The sequence below is a fragment of the Trachypithecus francoisi genome, unplaced genomic scaffold, assembly GCF_009764315.1.
Source record: "Trachypithecus francoisi isolate TF-2019V2 unplaced genomic scaffold, Tfra_2.0 Lachesis_group21, whole genome shotgun sequence".
Taxonomy (NCBI): Eukaryota; Metazoa; Chordata; class Mammalia; order Primates; family Cercopithecidae; genus Trachypithecus; species Trachypithecus francoisi.
The window spans coordinates 55,650,347-55,670,175 of record NW_022681467.1 but is presented as its reverse complement, the minus strand read 5'-3'; the positions used below and the strand labels follow the sequence as shown (position 1 = coordinate 55,670,175).

The 19,829-nt window shown below is 52.1% G+C and overlaps 1 protein-coding gene across 4 annotated transcripts in view; it reads right to left on the bottom strand.

The window, feature by feature from the left end:
- The window catches only part of PHACTR3 (phosphatase and actin regulator 3), a 278,305-nt gene that overhangs the window by 11,038 nt on the left and 247,438 nt on the right, over window positions 1–19,829 (bottom strand). For all 4 annotated transcript variants that reach the window (XM_033186939.1, XM_033186938.1, XM_033186941.1 and 1 more), the window contains one exon: window positions 231–286. In XM_033186939.1, the coding sequence (XP_033042830.1) occupies window positions 231–286 (56 nt within the window). The remainder of the gene's footprint in view (window positions 1–230; window positions 287–19,829) is intronic.

The following is a 19,829-nucleotide window of genomic DNA, read 5'->3' as shown; positions in this document are numbered from 1 at the left end:
ATCTTTATGCTAAGAGGAGAGGAGTTTTTTTAAATTAAAAAAAAAAGAATGTTTCTAGATATATCAGCTTTCCTTTGGGGCTTGCTTTCAGAATTCCTCAGCAGCTCAGGTTTACTGGGAGCACACAGCATTCGCTTGCAGAGAAGGGCTGGGTTACGGGAACTCAGAATTTGTGCAACAGCCTCACCACACGTGAAGGAAAACCTCTAGAGGAATCACCAGCTACTCACGTTTCAAGATATTTCTTCTCTCCAGCTCTTCCACGGCAGGTCTTTGGCTCAGCCGTCTGCGGAAAAACACTAGAATTACATTTTGCACCATAGTGGCTGCCTGCAAATTCCACCTGGGGTCTGCAAGGATGAGAGGTGGCTGGCACACCCCTATAGATCGCCTCCCAAAATGGGGAGGAGAGAAAGTGAACCTTTGGTTGTTGCCTCTTGCTGGCCAAATCAAGTCAGACTTCCAAGTGAGGGTGAAAGCTGCCCCGTCACAGAGCTAATACTAGGGTAGTCCTTGTTGCAACTCCGCAAGTGCAGGTCTTCATTTTTCTGATCTGTCGCCCAAATCTTGCCTGGTCTGGACTGTTCACCAGAGCAGTGTATTTAAGCATCGAGGAGATCTGTTCAGGAAATTCTTTTTCCTGCCCATTGGCTTAGGGAGGGGTGGGTAGCACCACCTGTTTTCAGGCTTCTGGATCCAGAGATGCTGGGAGATCCATGCTTCCCAGCACTGCCTCCGTTGTCAGCAGAGGAGACACCAGCGGTGGGAGCACTGATCTCTCCTTCCGGCTTTCTGCCTGCTGAACGGCTGAGTAGAGCCGCCTGTGCCCAGCTCCGCACAGGGGGAGTGTCTAAAGACGTCTAAGGGGCCTCCCGCCTCTTGTCAGCAAGCATAAAGCTCAGCTCGAGCGCTGAATAAAAACTGGGAATCTCTTCCAGCCAGCACAGCTAACAGAGCTGAGCCCACCCACACGCATTCCCCTCCCACCATCAGCCCAGACGGGGTGTGCAATATGAAGACAAATTATTATTTCTTTTTCAAGTGGTCTCTCATTGAAGAAGTTGGAGGATGCAGCCAACAACAGTCACCACCAAAAAACATAAAGGGCTTGTCAGGAGAAGGAGGCATCATTATCCAAAATTAATGCCAAGCTCTGATTATTTTTGTGACTACAATAATATTGTCCTTGGGCCAGAGCCAGAAACTTTCCCACTTCCAGATCCTCTAACCACAGCAGGGAGACAACAGGGCCCAGTGTTCGAATGCCCAGAATTTAGGGCCATAATATTTTGCCCCAGCGAGGATGTTGCCTCCATTTAAAAATTATTTATCTCCTATTTATAATCCTTGTCCCAGCAGAAAGCCTAGGACGTTGCAGGACTCAGCCACTCCTCCCTCCCCACTAGAACACAACCCTCTGTGGTTCTGCTCCCCTGGGGGCTTTGTCTTCTGGCTCTGTGGGTGGTTGCTTCCACATCGTATCTCCATGTTCGGTGAGACTTGAACCTCCTGTCTGACAGTTCCTGGTTGGAATCCTCCCCAGTCCCAAACAATGCATGCAAAGCCTCGCTCACTAAGTGCTGCTTCTGCAGTCTGGTCAAAACACCCCAAAGGCCATTCATTCAAGCACTCAGGAAATGACTGAAATATTTGCTAGTGCCAGGCACTGTTCCAAGCCCCCAGAGCACAGTGCTGAATCTGGAAAGACTCCCCTGCCCTTGGGAAGCTCATAGTCTACAGCAGGCTTGTCTAACCTGTGGCCTGCAGGCTGGATGCAGCTCAGGACAGCTTTGAAGGAGGCCCAATACAAATGCATAAACTTTCTAAAAACATACAATATGAGGTTTTTTTGCAATTATTTTTAGCTCATCACCTATCATTAGTGTATTTTATATGTGGCCCAGGGAAGCTGAAAGATTGGACACCCCTGGTCTAGAGGTAAAGGCAGACAAATGAACAAAATCATCTCAGAGAGTGGTCAACGCCGTGGAGGAAATGGAGGATATGGTGGGTGAGTGGTTGGGCAGGGGCAGATACATTCAGAATCTGGCAGAGATACATTTTGCTGAGACCCAAATGAAGAGAAGCAGCCAGTGTGGGAAGACCACAGCTCTCTCCACAGCGTCTCTTAACTGTTCACACACGGGGCTTAACCATTAAGGGAGTGAGGACGGGGGCGGGGCGGGGGTGGGGTAATCAAGACAGGCTTCATGGAAGAGGAAGCTTCTGAGAGAGTTATACAGAATCCACTTGGTACAGCAGTGTCTGCAAGGGTCTTGAAGAAGGAATTAGGTTAAGGAAGAGAAATCAGGAAATTGGAGTTGTCTGGGGTCTCCCCTTACAGCTGGGCACCCAGCGTTAGCTCGCTTCTTAACATATCTGAGTCTCTGTAAACAGGGAATGGCAAGAGAACCTGACAGCCACTTTGTCTGGATAAAGATGGGGCAGGCCACCATAGGAAAAGCAGGAATCAGCCAGATCCCTGGCCCCAATGCTGCCCACAGAAGGGCTCGGCAGCATGAAGGAGATGGGATGCAGGGCGAAGGCACACAGGCACTTTTAGAGCAATAGAAATGAAAAATCCCTGAAGCCCAGCAAGAGTGGATGCACCATGTCTTTTACCCATTAAAAGGTACTTCCTTTACGCAGCTCCTCTGGCTAAGAGGGAGAGGCTGTGTGTAGGAATGGGATTCTGGGAAGTAAAACGTGGAGTCCTAATAAGTAAGCAGCAATGAGGAAGGGGTCCTAGTTGGGGGAGAAGAATTGTTCTGAGAGCCGGCTAATCACAGACAACCCACTGGCATGACATCCTATTTCCAAATACCTTGTTCCACTCGAGGCCTCAGCAGCATGACCTTATCTGCACATAAGGCCCTCTGGCACAACCCTATAAAACTTCCTTCCAGCCCCTGCCTCTTTGCAGGCAGCCCCTTCTCTGCTGTGCTGCCCGTTGCACCCTTGCAACGGATCTTCATACTTTCTTTAATAAATGTGCCTTTCTTTACCTACAACTGCCTTGATAAACTCTTTCACTGTCCGTGATGCTAGCCCCAGCCATTTGTATTTTATGTGTGGCTCAAGACAATTCTTGAGCCAGCTGCCCAGCAAGGAACACCCATAGGGACACCTGAGGAGTGAGGCTGTGCATTTCCTCAAATCTGAGAAGTACCCCGAATGTCCCTGGAGGCTGGTGTCCACTGGCATGGCCCCCAAACAAGGCTTTTCCCCCCTCTTTGTTAGAACCTTATCTTTCTCATCTAAAATGAAAATTAGTACCAGACCCTCTCAATGAGAATTAAATGAGATAATGCACAAAAATGTTTGTGACAATGCATGCTTGGGATATAGTAATTTCTCAAGAAAACCCAACCTGTGACTTGCCAGCTGGTCGTGGACCATGTTCCCAGAAAGGCATTTCATCCAATTGATACATCTCAGGAAAGCGTGGACATCAAACCAGCAAAAACTGCGCAATTGGTCCCAAGGTGCAGAGGCAGTCTGGTGGTCCAATCGCTCACTGTAGGGCTTCATCTAGCTGCCAAGCTTCTCACTGAATGCCACCAGGGCACCCCTGAATGGTCTAGAATATGCAGTCCTCTGGATGGACACAGCCCCGGAGGCACAGGGTTGTCAGCAGAGCAAAAGGGTAACCCCACTGGCTTGTCACCAACCCGCCTCTCTACCCACAGAGTGCCAGGACCCCACAGCTGGAAGGGTGGATGCAGAGCCCCAGACAGCACTGTGGGCCCCAAGACCCTCCCTGTGGTTCTCACCAGCAGAGGGGATTGAGGTGAGCAAGAAGACCCCTGACTGCCAGGTGAGGGTGCTGAGCAGGGTCTTAGGGTGGTGCTGCCAACCCAACAAGGCCAGGCCACTGTTCAGGCAAGGCTCTAACCTGGACATGAATGTCTTCCCAGAAGGTGATACTTTAGTTGGGATCCAGAGGATGATTGGGGATCGCTAGGTGAGGAAAGGACATGTGCAAAGGTCCTGAGGTGGGGTCGTTTAGATTGCATGGAGGTGTGTGTGCACCGAGTCTGAGCAGGGGCAGGATGCACACAGCCTGGCATCCCTGGAGAGGGAGTCTGGATTCACTCCTGGAACCCCAGAGCAGCACTGAAGGATTTAAAGAAGACCTGGGTGAGATGGGGTAGGAGTGTGCCAGGACTAGATTTGCATTTGGAAACTCTCTGGAGATTCTTCCAGATTTCTGTCCAACAAAGACAGAGACGAACCCGCTAGCAAGAGATACGGACCTGCCCAGACCCCCACCAGATACCAAGGACAAAGTGTGCTGCAGGCCTGTGAGGGGCCCCTGAAATGTTCAAGACTTGAGGAAGAAGTTGGCCATACGGCAAAAACACCCCACACTCCAAATTAATACTTGTTACCCTAAGTATATATAAAAGATACCCTTTTGTCTGTCTGCTACCTGAAGCTATGCTAACTCTTCATGCAGAGTTGGGGCTTCCAGAAGGAAAAATGGCGACGAGCCTGATGCCAAGGACAGACAATTACTTTGCCAACATTACAGGCAAGACCCTTGAGGCTCAGAGAGAGAGGAATGTGATCAGCAGCTACTACGGCTGGAATTAGAACCCACAGCAAGTTCCAGATGCTAGGAGGACCGAGGCAGGGAGGAACCCCAGCAACACCAGCTGGCAGGAACCAGCCAGCAGGGACACAGCTGGGATGAGGCCCAGGAAGCATTCTCCCGGCACAGAGAGTCGGGTTCAGGCAGAGGCATGCATCACAGGTCACCACCCCTGCCCCGCAGCATGCTGACCCCTACCTGACACACAGTCACCACTCAGGCCAGGGTGGCCCAGGATATTTTCTGGGCAGAACCATGGCCAGGAAAAGGGCAGTCAGGTTGAACGCGTCATGAAGCTCTGCTACAGCAGACCCCTAGAGCCGGTGCAGGCAAGGGGAGCAGCCTGTGTCGAGGAGCAAAGGAATGGGCGCCGGTTCCTCCCCTCACTACATAGCCTGCTTGGACCTACCTGGGGCAGGGATGCCGCCAGGGCTTCCTGGGCTTTGAGCTTCAGGATTAAGGTGCTCTCCGAGGAGCCACAAGAGACGTGGCCCGAGCACAGCTGCGCTATGGCAGCTGCAGAAGGCCTCGTGGAGGGGAGGAGTGGGGCAGGGCAGGTGGGAGTGCAGAACCCCTGTGGGATTCCCCAACCCTCCCCACCCTCTGCAGCCACTCGAGACTCCTGATTCAGAAATGGGGTGATGTCCTGGTGCTGCCTGGAGCTGGGGAAGCCACAGTCTATTTCTGACTCTCCCCACTGAGAAAGCCTGAGTGTGGCAGTTAATTAAAGCGTCGCGTGGGTGTGGGAGTGACACTAAGAAAAGAAACTCCAGAGACAGAGAGCAGCATCTGCCGGTCTCCCCACCTGGTCCCTGCTTGTGCACACACAAGAGGTGGCGATGACAGGGAGTCTGGAAGGACCAGGCTGGGCTGGGAAACCAGGCAGAGGCTGAGCAGGCCCTGGAATGCAGACAGGACTTAAAGGTATCGAGTGCGCCACACCCTGGAAAACGATGTCTGTATGTTCAAGTGTGGATGTGAGTCATTTATGGGGGCCCTGGGGGCCAAGGGGGCACCAGCCAAACAGGTGACCCCACAGGCACTTTCTGGTTCCGTGTGCCTCTCACAAGACAGATCTGTGGCAGTCACCTATGACACACCTGACCCTGTGCTGTGAGTACTAGAGGAGACAGAGCAGGGGACAAACGATGGGGATGTAGGGGCCTAGAGGTGGAGCCGATGAGACCGTCCACAGTCTAGACAGTTAGAACACATGGAGAGGTTCCAGGAGTCATGATGCAGCTGTGCCACCCACATTTCCAGGTCTGTGGAGGCTGTCAACTGTCTATTCCACAGTCAGCACTGGGGCCCCAGCACTGGCACAGAGCTAGGATTCCAGTTCCCGCTCTGACCCCTGCCAGCTGGGTGATGGGGTCACGCCCTCCCTTACTTGAGCCTCTGATTCCCCAGGTGAACACCTGCCAACCAAACCCACAGGGATGCTGGGAGAGTCAAGAACACTAAATACAGGAGGAGGTTGGCACACAAATAGGTGGCATTATCATTACTACTATAGCACTGATATTATTCACCTGGCGTGCTGAGCCCAGGTCTCTTCCAACTTCAGCCAGCAGAACTGCAGGCTCCATCCTGCCCAGAGCCTCCTTGCAGGCCTGGATCCCCAGGAAACACTCCTCCTTCAGACACTCACAGCCTCCTCCATCAGACAGATGCTCACACCCTCTTCCATCATCTACTCATTCACACCTCCATCCGATGCTCACATCTTCCTCCATCAGATGCTCACACATTCCTCCATCAGACACTCACAGCCTCTTTATCACTGATGCCCTCTCCATCAGACGTTCACACCATCTCCATCAGACACACCCTCCATCAAACACTCACACCGTCTTTCATCATCTACTCACACTGTCCATCACTCACCCTCTTCCATCAGACACTCATACCCTCTTCCATCAGACATGCCCATGCTCCTGTGTCTGTCATAGCCTCTTTCATCAGATGCTCCCTCTTCCCCCATCAGACACTGTCTCAGTGCCAAGCTTGCACCAGTTTCTGAATCGTCCTCTGCACACACTGCTCAGCTCACTGCCTTCCTGCACCATGAGCATAGCAGCAGGGGCTGCAAGTAATTTCAGGAAGTGGAAGCACACAGGGTCAGGAGAAGTGTAATTCCAGCTCCCCAAGCTTTGCCTCCCTGATGAAGCCCCAGCCAGCCAGACTGCCCCCTAAATACACATCCTCCAAATCTTGATCTCACCGCAGCACAGATGTCACAGAAGAGGTTTGAATCAACATCTAAAGTCACCTCAATGTGGAGCAGAAATTGAGAAGCAATTCCTTCCATAGAAGGCAGAATGCCTTCCTAGAGAGAACAGACAGCACTACACCCACAGGGACGCCTGCGCTATTTTGGGAGGCTCCTTTCTGGGAATGCCAATCCTGCCCCACAGCCGCCTTGAGTCACTGAGAAAAGCTGGCAGCCCCCGCTTGGAGATGGGATTCCCCAGCGAGGCAGTGTCTCCACACACCATTCACATGATGCATCGATGCATCGTCAGACATCTGATGGTGAATGGGGCAGATATCGCCTCTCCTTGCCCCCAGGTGCTCACCATCAGGGTGCATGGATGACAGGCACGTTGATCGTATGTCTCAGAGCATCAGAGCAACATGGGTGTGTCTGGAGAGACGTTCAGGAAGAGAAGAGGACTCTCCAGGCCATAAGATGAGGCCTGGATGATGAAAGAAACAGCTCAGAGAAAGACCTGAGATGGGTGTCCAGGCAGAGGGGATGGAGTGTGTCCACACTAGGAAACAGCAAGCAGGGATGCCACTGAGGGCTCAGCTGGGAGGTGGTGGCTGCTGGTCCACAAGCCCAGGGCAAGCCCCATTCCAGCACCCAGCAGTCCTGACTTCTAGGATGCCAGGGAGGATGTGACCCCAGGCACTTTGAGTCCAAAGCCAACCTTTTCACACCCTGTTCCCCACCTCCTCACACCTGCTCAGTGCCTAGCATGCTGGGCTCAGAGGTCCCCACCTCCTCACACCTGCTCAGTGCCCAGCATCCTGGGCTCAGAGGCTGGCTCCAGCCACCACCCAGGCACTCACCAGCCCCCTGGGTGATCTGGCTCCTCTTACTCCCCATGTCCAGCACCCCAGGAAGCTCCAAGTCTGCTGAGTTCTGCTTGCATCCATCCATCCGTCTGTCCATCCATCTGCCTCTCTCCGTCCCCAAGGCCACTTCCCTGATCCAGGCCACAAGCCTCAGCCCTGGATGATGGAGACTTCCACAATGTCCACCTCCCTGCCCACAGCAGCATAACTCTTAACTCCCACTCCCACGATGAGCTCAAGCCTGGGTTCCCACCATCCTCAGGACAACCTCCAAGGCCTTCAGCAAAGCCTTTCAGTCCACATTGACCCATCCAGCAGTCCTTCCTACTCCCACCCCTCCCAAAACTCTGTGCCCGGTGATGGCCCCACGCCGAGCTGTGTTTACCGATAGATGGCTGTTCACACTGTCCCTGTCCGGCAAAGATGTCCTTCTCCTCACACAGGGGTCCCCAGCCCCACTGTACCCCCCCCCCCATTAAAACAATTGTTCTGTCTTGTCCCTTTTCCTCCAAATCCCTCATACGCATAACCAAAAACAACATAATACCTGATCGGCAATATAAAGGAGGAAAAAGGAAATTAAGTTTTAATCAAATAACGCATATTCCAATAGGTAAGTACCAGGCATGGCTGGATTAGGTAACACAACGCACACTGCCAATGCTGCCCCTACAGAAAAATCACCATCACAGTGCCAGCCACAAATGCAGACAGACTCACAGCTGCCACACTGGTCACTCCATGCCCTGAGAGACACTGGCGGAGGAATGCTTCTTGGTGAAGTTCTGGACAAAGCAAAGTTCCCTCCCCCATCTATGGGAGAGGCTTCTGGCATTTGCATTCCAGGAGATGTCACCTGTAATACAACTCCACCAAAATACCTCCTGTGTGTGTCCACAGTGCACTTAGGCTGAGGCTCAGGTCATCATAAATGGGCTTCGGACTCTCACGAGTGTCCCAGGGACATTCAGAAGTCAAGTGGAATGGGGGGCCAGTCTTCACTGCTAAGGAAGTGCCCCATGGCTGCAGAACGCTGCCTCTTGGGACCATCCTGAAAATACAGCAGGAGCCCCAGTTGCTGTGACAATCCACAAAGCTGCCCTGAGTTTCTAAAAGGCCACAGAGAATGGCTGGCCTGCCTCCTGTGTCCTGAGGGGGCTTCTGATGTCAGGAAGGTGTCCCATGCCTCTTAATGCCCACAGTGGCATGCCTTCAGGCCAAAGGCTCCTGCCTACTCTGTCCTCCCAACCCCACCCTGCAGGAGAAATATGTCCCCTGGAGCCTGGGCTCCCTCCCAGGCAGCGCAGGAAAGAAATCCAGGTATGTGGAGTTGGCCTCCCAGACTCTCCAGTGTCTCTTGTCCTCCACCTCCTGGGTGCAGCCAGTCCCCTCTCTGCACCTCCATGGTCTCACCTGGTGAGACTGAAAGGAGAGAGCCATATGTAGGGAGGCTAGCCAGGCCGGCGTGCCCTGGGCTCTGCAAGCTGCACACTGCACTGTCTCCATCACTGTTGCTATTTCTGTTTTGTCACCCTGGCTCTGTGACCCACCCTAAGCCAAAAAGGGACTCTAGACTGCCCCGCCCAGGGATGAGTTAGCGCCCCTGGGCTACAGATGAGTCCTTCACCCTCTGCACCAGGAACAGCCCCCTTGGTGTTGGGGAGGGGTCTTGCTGCCAATCAGCCGCCTGGAGCCCCGTGTTCCAAGGCCTCAGGTGAGGCACAAAGTTCACTTCCACCCCCACCCATGAAGGCCAGCTGGTCACCAGCACCAGTCTCTCTGAATGGTTCCCTGGCTGCCCCAAAAGGCTTCCCCAACTCCACCATGGACATGCCCCTTCCACCTCCTCTTCCAGGTGCTAAAGACAGCAACATGGACACCAAGGGATATCCAAGTCACCTTCCATTTGGGGACTCTCAGAGGTGCTGAGGAATCACCTGGTGCCTGAGAACTATGGGAGGGAGGGAAGGAGAGAAGGGAGGGGAGCGGGGAGAGGGAGGGATTTGAATCCTGTGGAGGAAAACCAGGCCCTTGACTTTCAGGACCAAACTCGCATCTACCCGTAGAGAGGCACCTTCTGTTCTCACAGTCAAGGTAACGCAGAGAACATCATTCACAGTGACACCCAGCCCTGCCAATGCTATCTTTAAAAGGAGGAAAGTGGAGTGAGGAAGAAAGGCCAAGAACGTGTGCAAAGAGGAGGGAGAGAGGCAGCCTGCAGGGAAGGACATGAGAGAGGGAAGCAGAGGTAAGCAGAGAGACAGCAGGCGTAAGAGGCAGGGCCAGGACGGTGTGTGCAGAGCAGGCATAAGAGATGGCAAGGACAGAGTGTGTGGGAGAGCGGGTGTGGGAGAGCGGGTGTGCGGGGCAGAATGAGGACAGTGTGTCTAGAGAGAACAGGTGTGAGAGGCAGGGCCAGCAGGGTGTGTGCAGAGAGAGCAGGTATGAGAGGCAGGGCCAGGAGGGTGTGTGGAGAGAGTGCAGGTGTGAGAGGCAAGGCCAGGAGGGTGTGTGAAGAGAGCGCAGGTGTGAGAGGCAGGGCCAGGAGGGTGTGTGGAGAGAGTGCAGGTGTGAGAGGCAAGGCCAGGAGGGTGTGTGAAGAGAGCGCAGGTGTGAGAGGCAGGGCCAGGAGGGTGTGTGTAGAGAGAGCGCAGGTGTGAGAGAGGCAGGGTCAGGAGGGTGTGTTCAGACAGAGCAGATGTGAGAGGCAGGGTGAGGACAATGTGTGCAGTGTAATGCCAGGTGTAAGGCTGGGGCAGGGGGTTGCACTGGAAGGAATGTGCCCCATGTCCCACTGGGCCCCACCATCCTGCCTGACATCCTTGGGTCCCAGCCAAGGGTAAGCCAAGTCCAGGTTGAGTCAGCCAGGAAGAACCAAGACACTGGCCCCACATTGGCCCGGGCCAGGGACACTCAGCGAAGATGTGTGTTCATCCACCAGGACCCAGAGGCCCCAGCCCATGGCAGGGAATTCCTGGAGGGAGACAACCTGCTGAAGAGCAGAGCTTCAGCCTCCTCAAAGCCGCGGAGCACCCCTCCCCTCCCCTCCCCTCCCCCACCCCTCTCCTCTCCCTCCTCCCCATACCTTGTCCTCCTTTGGTCGTGCTGACCTGCTGAGCTGCCCTTGCCCAGCGGGGCTGCTACAACACAGTCCCCTAAACTCAGTATCTTATTAACAACAAAAATCCATTTCTCCCAGTTCTGGAATCTGGGAAGTCCAAGGTCAAGGTGCCAGCAGATTCAGCCTCTGGGGAGGACCCACTTTCCCAGAGACAGTATCTTTTCCCTGTGTCCTCACACAATGGAGGGAGCAATGCAGCCCTCAGGGTTCCCTTTTATGAGGGCGCTGATCCCGCTCAAGAGCACTGCACGCTCATGACCTAATCACCTCCCAAAGGCCCCATCTACAACCACTATCATACTGGGGGTGACACATGAATTTGGGGAGGACACAAACATTCAGACCACGGCACATGCCAAGCTGATTCCCACCCAGTGCCTCTGCTGAGGAAGTTGTTACCCAGATCTCCCCATGGTTCAGCTTAAACCTCTTCTTCTGGAAAGCCAACCCCCACTCCTCCAGCTGAAGTAACTGGCTTCTTTCTGCACAGGTTGCTCCCCAGTGCATTTGTGTATTTTGTGGCCTTCATGGCCAGAATTGATTATTTATGTTTTGAGTATCTTAATGGTAAGAACTGCATCAGTAGTACCCAATGCTGTGTACTCTGGGCTCTGGAACCAAGCCTGGCCCATGATAAGTGATCAATGAACCGGTGACTGAATGACTGAATGGAGTGACTGACTGAATGAATGAATTAGTGAATGAATGAATAAACGAGTGACTGGATGAATGAGTGAATGAGTGAGTGAATGAATGAATGAATGAATGAGTGGATACATGAATGGGACATCAAGGCAAGGCCAGGTTTACATTGAGAAACTTTAGCCCAAAGGCTGCTTTTGACAGCAACAAGGCAACCTCGGGCAAGCCACCCTCCAAGCCTGTGAAAGACATACCACAGTCTGACGCTTGCGCAGCTGCCACCAGAGTGCAAAAGGCAGTACGTGTGCTAACCCAGGACAAGCCACCAAGCTGGCCAGTTAGGGACTCAGGACCCCTCCAAGGGCAGGGACTTTGTCTACCTGGTCACTGCTGAATCCCCAGCCCCTGCACAGCCTCTCAAGCTGGCACAGCAAAATAAGCAGAGAAGTCACTGGCGATGCAGGGATCCCACTGCAGGGTGCATGGTTCTGGGCTTGTGGGACACAGCTCAGCCTTACTGGTGGAACTGGGCTTCAGTTGTGGGGCAAGTCCAAAGCTCATCGTTATTCACAGACCTCCATGGAAATAACAACCACATGGAGTGTATGGTTGTGCCAAACAGCACGTCACTGTGCCACCTCCAGATCAGCAGAGGGCAGAAAGCTGGAAAATCCACAATGGTGACAGGAGTGTAGACAGAGCCCCTCCCCACCATTGGTGGGGCTGTCAATCAGGGGCATTCCCTGGTGATCAGTGCTCAGGTCAAAAATGACAGATGCATATATTCTCTAACCTGCCAGGTCTAGTTCCAAGATTTCTGACGTGTGTGAACATCCTTCCACATGGGCCTCTTACAGACACACGTATGAGGATGTTCGTGATAGCCAACCACAGGGCAGAGCCTCAATGCCCATTAGGGCCTAAAGGAGCTGTGTTCAACCCCGTGGTGGAATTCAGTGCCATTACAGAAAAGAACCGGGTGCTGCTCCATTAGCCCTTATGTGGAAGGCTCTCCCGACCAGACTCTGGGGAAGATAAAAGGGAATAAACATGAGTATAGAAACTGCAAAACCACATCATCAAGAGTCTAAGCTTTGAACTTGCCCTTTGCTTGAAAAGTGGCTTCTCTACAAATCACCTGTGGAGAGAGGCTGTGAGTGAGAGACTGAGTCCACTCTTAGATCTGCTCACGAGCTTCTTGCCAACCTTGAATCTGTGAGGGTCAATTTGATGTGTCAACCTGAAGGGTGTGGGGAGGTGGGGTCACAGTCCCCAGTTACTCAACCAAACACTCATCTAGGTGCTGCTGTGACGGTGTCTGGTAGATGTGATCAAGGGCCATCATCAGCTGACTTTAAGGCATGGAGAGTGTCCTGGCTGAACTGGGTAGACCTGATCTGATCAGTGGAAAGGCCTTAGAGACAGGCTGAGGCTTCTTGAAGCAGAAATCCTTCCTGTGGACAGTGGCCCCAGTCATGCTGGGAGTCCCGTCCTGACTTCGTGGCCTCCCTACGGATTTCAGACCTGCCTGGCCACACCAGCTGAGCTGTGCATGGATCAGGAACTGGTTGCTTTTGTTCCCAAACCTAATTGCACCAGATGTACTTGTTTCTGTAATCAGGTAATTTAATTAAGCTTTTAATGCACATTGATTGAATGATCTCATATGGATGTAAAATGAAAATGTAACTTCTACGAAAACTGAACTTTGGAGTCGGTAGAGGCAAGTTGCTAAAAATACCGCTGTGCAGTTGCGTGGGAGAGAGGAGTGAGATCTGGGGAGGCGGGGCCTTACAACTCTGGAAGGATTCTGCACTGATTGCTTCCAAGTGTCTTTAAATACTCACTCCTCTCCAAAGAAACTGACAGTGGAACTTGTAGGAGACGCATCCAGCCTTTGTTCAGAGCAAAAATAACTTAAGTTGGTAGATCCTTCCTCAAAGAAATGTCCTTGGATTCTGCCTCAAAGTGATGGCCAAGCAAGTGACATCTGTATGATTTAGTTTAAAATAGTGTTTAAAGCATGAACAAATCATGCTTATGATCTCTTCTTTCAAACGGCTTTTTGAGTAGTCACCTGAGGCTGAGCACTGAGGACAGGTCTTTACTCTACCTCCCTCCAGAGACTGATGCCGAGTGAAGGACCTGCTGCAGGTGCGGGCTCAGCCCGAGCCGGGCACAGCACATGGTGGGTAATATCTGCAGATTACTGTGCTGGGCATTAGGACTCCTATAAAGACCCACTTCTGAATGGTCACAAATGGTCTCGGGGACAGTGGCTGACTCCGGACAGATGGATGAGGTGGGAGTGAGAAGTACCGTTTTATTTTTTACAATGTATATAAATCCCTTCTTCAAATTTTGAAAATGGAAAGAATACGTAATGCTCCCCACTGCCTGCTCCCAGGGCTAAGATCCTTTCGGGTCCATTCCACAGGCACCAATGGAGCATCTGCCAGGTACCAGGGCCGCCTTGCCCTCCAGCTCCTTCTGCTTTCCTCCTTGGAAGCTGAGCATTGCCTATCTCTGACCTTTTGCTCGGGCAGGGCCCCTGCCAGCCCTTCCTCTCCCCATCTCCATCTCTGGGCTTCCAGGGTCACTCCCATGCACTCCTTCCTGTGGCTTCCCAGGGTCCCCGTCCCAGCTCACCCCTCTCCAGGGTTCACCTGCCCTGGCGGCTGTTCCACTGGGCATGTCCTGTGTTCCACTGGGCATGTCCACTGGGCATCCTCCTAGTGAGGCTGGGAGCTGGAGGCAGGGCCTTGCCCAGCATGGGGCCTGAGGCACACGGTAGGTGCCCGTCAGGCTGACTGAACCAGCCGAGTCAGAGAGAAACCAAATCCACCTGAAAGTGTCCTCGAGTTAAGAAAAGACAGGTGCACCTCATTTGCAGACCACACCATTTCCACAGGACCCAGACCTTCATCAGCAATGGCACTGACATGCACCAGCGCCCACCAGCCCAGGAGGGGACGCTGGGAGCCAACTGCATGGAACATGGTCACTCTGCCCTGCAGCCCTTCCCCTGTCCAGTCATAGCCACGTATTCCACATGTACCACACACATGTTCACTTGACCTCCCCTCCCCCATGCTTGCTGGTGGAATGGAAGCTTCAGAAGGCAGCCCCCCGCATCTGCTTTGTTCGTTCCCCCCATCCTAGGCCCAGTGCAGAGAGTGGCACATAGAGGCTGTTCAGGAAACATCTGTTGCTGAACTAAAATGTCGGAGAGAGGGTGGGATCGCTGTGGAGGGGATGGGATTGCTGGGGAAGGGGTAGCGTGTTTTTCCACATCACTCTCAAGGCCCCTCAGGGTTCTTTCCCTCCTCCTCCTCAACTTCCTACCAGCAGCTCCCTCCCTGGCCCAGCATGGGAGGGTCAGGAATGGGGCATTTTTAAATTCCTGGGCATCACTCTCCAAGCCCACCGGGCTCCACATGCACTCCTCAAACCAGGCAGCTCCAGAAATCATTTAGAAATCATTGCTACCTAACAGAATGCTTTCCATTCACTCATCCATCTCTTCATTTGTTGCTTCTTTTCTTCCTTTAACATAACAAAATTAACTTGAACACCTAAAGCAGCAGAAGCCGCGAGTTTCCTACCCCATCTCCCTTCTCCCCTTCTTAAGCCTCAATGCTGGTCCTATTCAGAGCAGTCTCTTTTCCAGCTGACCACGGCCACATGAGGAGGGTCCAACCAAGGAGCAGTAGGTAGATGTTGAGGAGTTTCTGGGAGGAGCCCTGTGGAAGAGCTGACTCAGCTGAGATGCATGCCCCTTTGGGACTTGAATGTGATGTCTGGTGCCTTTGCAGCCACCCTGGACCATGGAGGATCAACACCAGCATGAGGGTAAATAGCAGGAAGATAAGAGGAATCTGAATCCTTGTTGATTTTGGAACAACCATGCCAGTCCTGACTGCCTAGGCAACTATCCCAGAGAGTGAGGTGGCTCTAATATGGTATCTGGAGTCAGCCCGCCTGGGTCATATCTCAGCTCCACTAGCTTATCAGCTGTGTGGCTCTGAGCATCTTAACTAATCTCTCTGGGCCTCCATTTCCTTAGCTGCTAAGAACATCCAATAATAGCATTTACATCTTATGTTGAAATGAATGCAGGCAAATACCACTCCTCATACGTAACACGGGTTTCATACATGTTAATGAGCTATGGTTGTGCTGTTATTACTATGACTTCTACTCACACACTCTAAGTCCTGATCCTGGGTGAAGCAGGGCTGTGTGGTATTTAGTCCCTGCAAGCATCTGAGCAGGCAGACATCACACACCCATTTCAAGGCTCGGACACATCAAGTGACTTCCCTGGGCTCACTCAGCCCATGACCCTCAGCCAGGCCTGCAAGCCCACCAAGCCACCTGCTCCCTGGTTTGGGAATCATGTTTTATTGATACTGAATGGGGCTTGATGTTGTTTTGCATTTTCTTACAAAACATGCTGTACCATCCTCTACAGATTCCCAAGCAACCAAGGAAAACAAACAGCAGCTGACCCTCTCTGGAGGCCTCAGCAGGGACAAGGCCACTTCACACTGACACTAAACAGAAGGGGCCTGAGCCTCTCCCCTGCACAGGATGGGACTCGGGGTCCCACTCCCTGGACCCTGCATACCACACACAGACGGGATCTCCCTCCCTGTACATGGGGACTTCCACCCAAGACGACGAAGCCTCATATTTATATCCTCTCGGGCTGAGATTTGCCAGTTTAAACTTGTCCAGATTTGGAAGCTGTGTGTTCTGTTGCTTAGCTACCTTCATCTAAAAGCAGAATGTACAAGATCCGAACATGATAGCCACTGCTTTGCCTGATCCATGCTGGCCTTGCCTGCCCCAGCCTTTGCAGGACCACCAACACCCTCCCTTTAGGACTGAGGTTGATTTCTCCCCACAACATCCCACAGAGCCTGTTCACAGCACTGCCTCATGAGCTCCTTTGCATTTTTGCAACAAATCTTTGAAAGTGCCCTCATAAATCTGGGTGGTCTTCTTGACCTTGGAGGCTCTGCAGTGTTCACAGGCAGACCCCTCACCACAGCGGTGAAGCAGGAGCTGGTGCTCAGGAAGAGCATCTGTGTAGAACAGACCTGATCTCCGCTTGCCCTGAGATTTCTAAACAAAGAGAGACTGGAAGCCCCAGCAACAGTACCCCTGGAGGGCTGGGAAAGTCAGCCGGATAAATGTGCAGCATCAAAAAAAGGAAGAAAATCATACAAATTACTAAATGCCAACAGCCTCTGTTATTGGGATCTCGGAATCCAAAGAAGGCTATAGATGGCACAGTCCTGCATGCCTCAGCTAACGGGTGGCCAGTACCGGGACAGCACCGGCCCAACCAGCTGCCTCAGTTGACGGATGGCCAGTACTGGGACAGCACTGGCCCAACCAAGCCACACACAGGGGTGGCAACCCGAGCTGGACCTGTGGGATCTGCAGTGTCCCAGCTCAGACTCACCTTCCCACCATTTTTTTTGTTTTTTTCTAATGACAGAGTCTCATTCTGTTGCCCAGGCTGGAGTGCAATGGCACCATCATAGCTCACTGCAGCGTCTAACTCCTAGGCTCAAGCCATCCTCCCTCCCTCCTGAGCCTCCCAAGTAGCTGAGATCACAGGTGTGCACCACCATGCCTAGCTGTTTTTACATTTTTGTTTTTTGTAGAGATGGAGTCTGGCTGTGCTGCCCAGGCTGATCTGGAAAATAGCAGGAAGATAAGAGGGACGTGCCTCAGTCCTGTGGGCCCTTGGTAACTCAGGCACTTCCCTCTTATCTGCCTGTGGGCACCCAGGTCTGGTGACCAGCCTGGGCAACATAGCAAGAGATCCTGGACTCAAGCGATTCTCCTGCCTCGGCTTTCCAAAGTTCTGGGATTGCAGGCATGAGCCACTGCGCCCAGCCCCCACCATTCTCAAGAGTCCTCTTGTCTCCAGGCACAATCAGGCTCAGCAGGGGCTCCAGAACCTGCTTTAGATGTGGGCTTCACTCCCCTCACAGGCCAAGCCCCCAGACGTCAAGGGGATTGAGAGCCCAAGTTCCCCGAGTGTCTCCTAGGGAGCAAAGATGGGGCAAATTCGTGATTACGGAAAGGATGAAAATGATGGTGAGGATAAAAATGTTGACAAAGTTGTTGCTAAAGATGATGGAAAGATAATGAGGAAGAAAAAGATGAAAATGACAAAGATGATGATAAACAAGTGGTGACGGTGACGATGGTGATGAAGATAAAATGATGACAATGAAAAGATGCTGAAGAAGAAGAAAAGGATCTGATGAAGATAAAGTTGCTGAAGCAAAGGGAATGGTGACGCCAATACCTGGTCATGTTTAGGAGACGCCTTCCCATGCAGTTTCCCCTTCATCCCTGCAGCAGAAGCTGCAAAATCACTGAGTACCCACAGGACCCAGCACCATTCTAGGGACTGGAGATACAGCTGAGGGAAAGAGGCTTCTTTCTGGAGTAAGGAAAATATCTTAAAATCAATTGTGCTGATAGAAATACAACTCTATGAATATGTTGGAAGCCCTGAATTGGACGCTTAAAGTGCGTGAAGCTTATGGTGTGTGAATTATGTCTCAACCAAGCTGTTAAAACTGAAAGAGACAAATTCCCTATCCTCATGGAGCTCAGATTTCTTCCTTTTCTTCCCAGAGAGCTTCCTGTCTGCCAGGCATGATTGCAGCCATTCTACATGGGATGGCTCATTGCATCCTTCCCGTGGCCCCACAAGACAGGCTCTGTTGTAATCTCACCCTTTCACCGAGTAGGAAAGTAAGGCGTATGTCAGGAGATGACTTCCCCATGCCCACATGCTGGAAAACTGCAGAGCTGGCTGGGAACCAGGGCATTCTGTCCATCCTGACTTCTCAGCGGCGCACTGTGCTGCTTCCTCGGAGCAAGGGTGGAGCTGAGTGGGCCGCACACACGGGCAGCCCCCTCACGTGTGAGAGGAAGGAGACAGGTTCACAGGGGCTCCCTGGGATACTGACAGTAGTAGCCCTGGAGGCTTCCGCTGCTGACAGTCAATTTACAGGATGACCCATTTATTTTCCCCACTAACTCAAGAGGTGAAAATCCCCTTAACCTCAGTGTAAACAAACATGTACTTCTCCAAAAACAAGTGCATAAGTGACTTCATATCAGAGGTGGCCAGTGGGTGGTCCTGGGCCGAATACCATCCACAAATATGTTTTCTGGGTGCACACGTTGCTTTTAAAAATCTGAAGAGGCTCTCAACATTTACATGAAGCCTATTTCACACAAAAAAATCAAATCTTCAGTTTCTCTTGGAAATTCTGGCCACATTGGCTCATAGGACCTGAGTGACAGCTGCCCTCTTGAGCGGGAGTGCACACTCCCCAGGATGCCACAGCCCTGCCGCCCAGGTCACTTACAGAGCATTTGGGGCTGTTACTTCTACTTTGTTGAATGAGCTGTGAAGATGTCATCCCCCACCTATCTCCTGTGGCGAGTCATGGGTTAGTATTATTGGTCTTATTCATTCCGATAAAGCTTTCTCCCCTATTCCTCCTGACAAGTGCTCAGAGAGCTTTAGGAGTAGCTTGTTGTCCACCAGAGACTTCCTTCCAGTGAGGGTGAAGTGGGGGCTTCTGGAGTATCCCCACCTGAGGGCCTAAGGACCTACAGCCCAGAAACAGCCCAGGCTGGTCAGCAGCCAGACAGCAGTGGTGTCGCCAGAAACGTATGAGGACCCTGGCCTGGACACACAGCAGAGAACCAGTCTCCAAGACTGGCAATGACAACTGAGGACCTGAGGGCTCACGCTATTCACAAATACACTTCTGAATATGTTGCTTATAATCAATGTAGTAAATGGAATTATTGCTTAAACGTACCCGAAGAGCCCACTACACAAAGACAGGCATTCATTCAATAAACACTTATTGTTCTGAACTAAACTCTCAGGGAATTGCATCCAACCCACTGTGCCTGCTGAGACAGCTGCATGGATGGATGGACAGATATTAGGGTACATCAAGCACAGTGAATAGGATGCCATTTAGTAAGAATTTAGTTCAACAATGTGTCTATCCACCTCATCTGTCTAACTACACAACATCCAACCACTTATCCACCCATCCATCCATTCATCCAGCTGTCTCTCCATCTACCTACTCATGCATCTCATAATGCAATTACTGCACTAGCCATTTATCCGTTCAATCATCCCTCCATCCAGGTGGCCATCCATCTAACTACCTAAACACCCATCTATCCAATCATACAATCATCCATCTATCCATCTAACCAACCATCCATTCACCAGTAATTAGCTGAGAGCCTATTGTGTACCAGGCACTGAGGATACAGCATTGAAGAAGTTCCTTCCTTCCTTCCTTAAAGGAAAGTTTACTG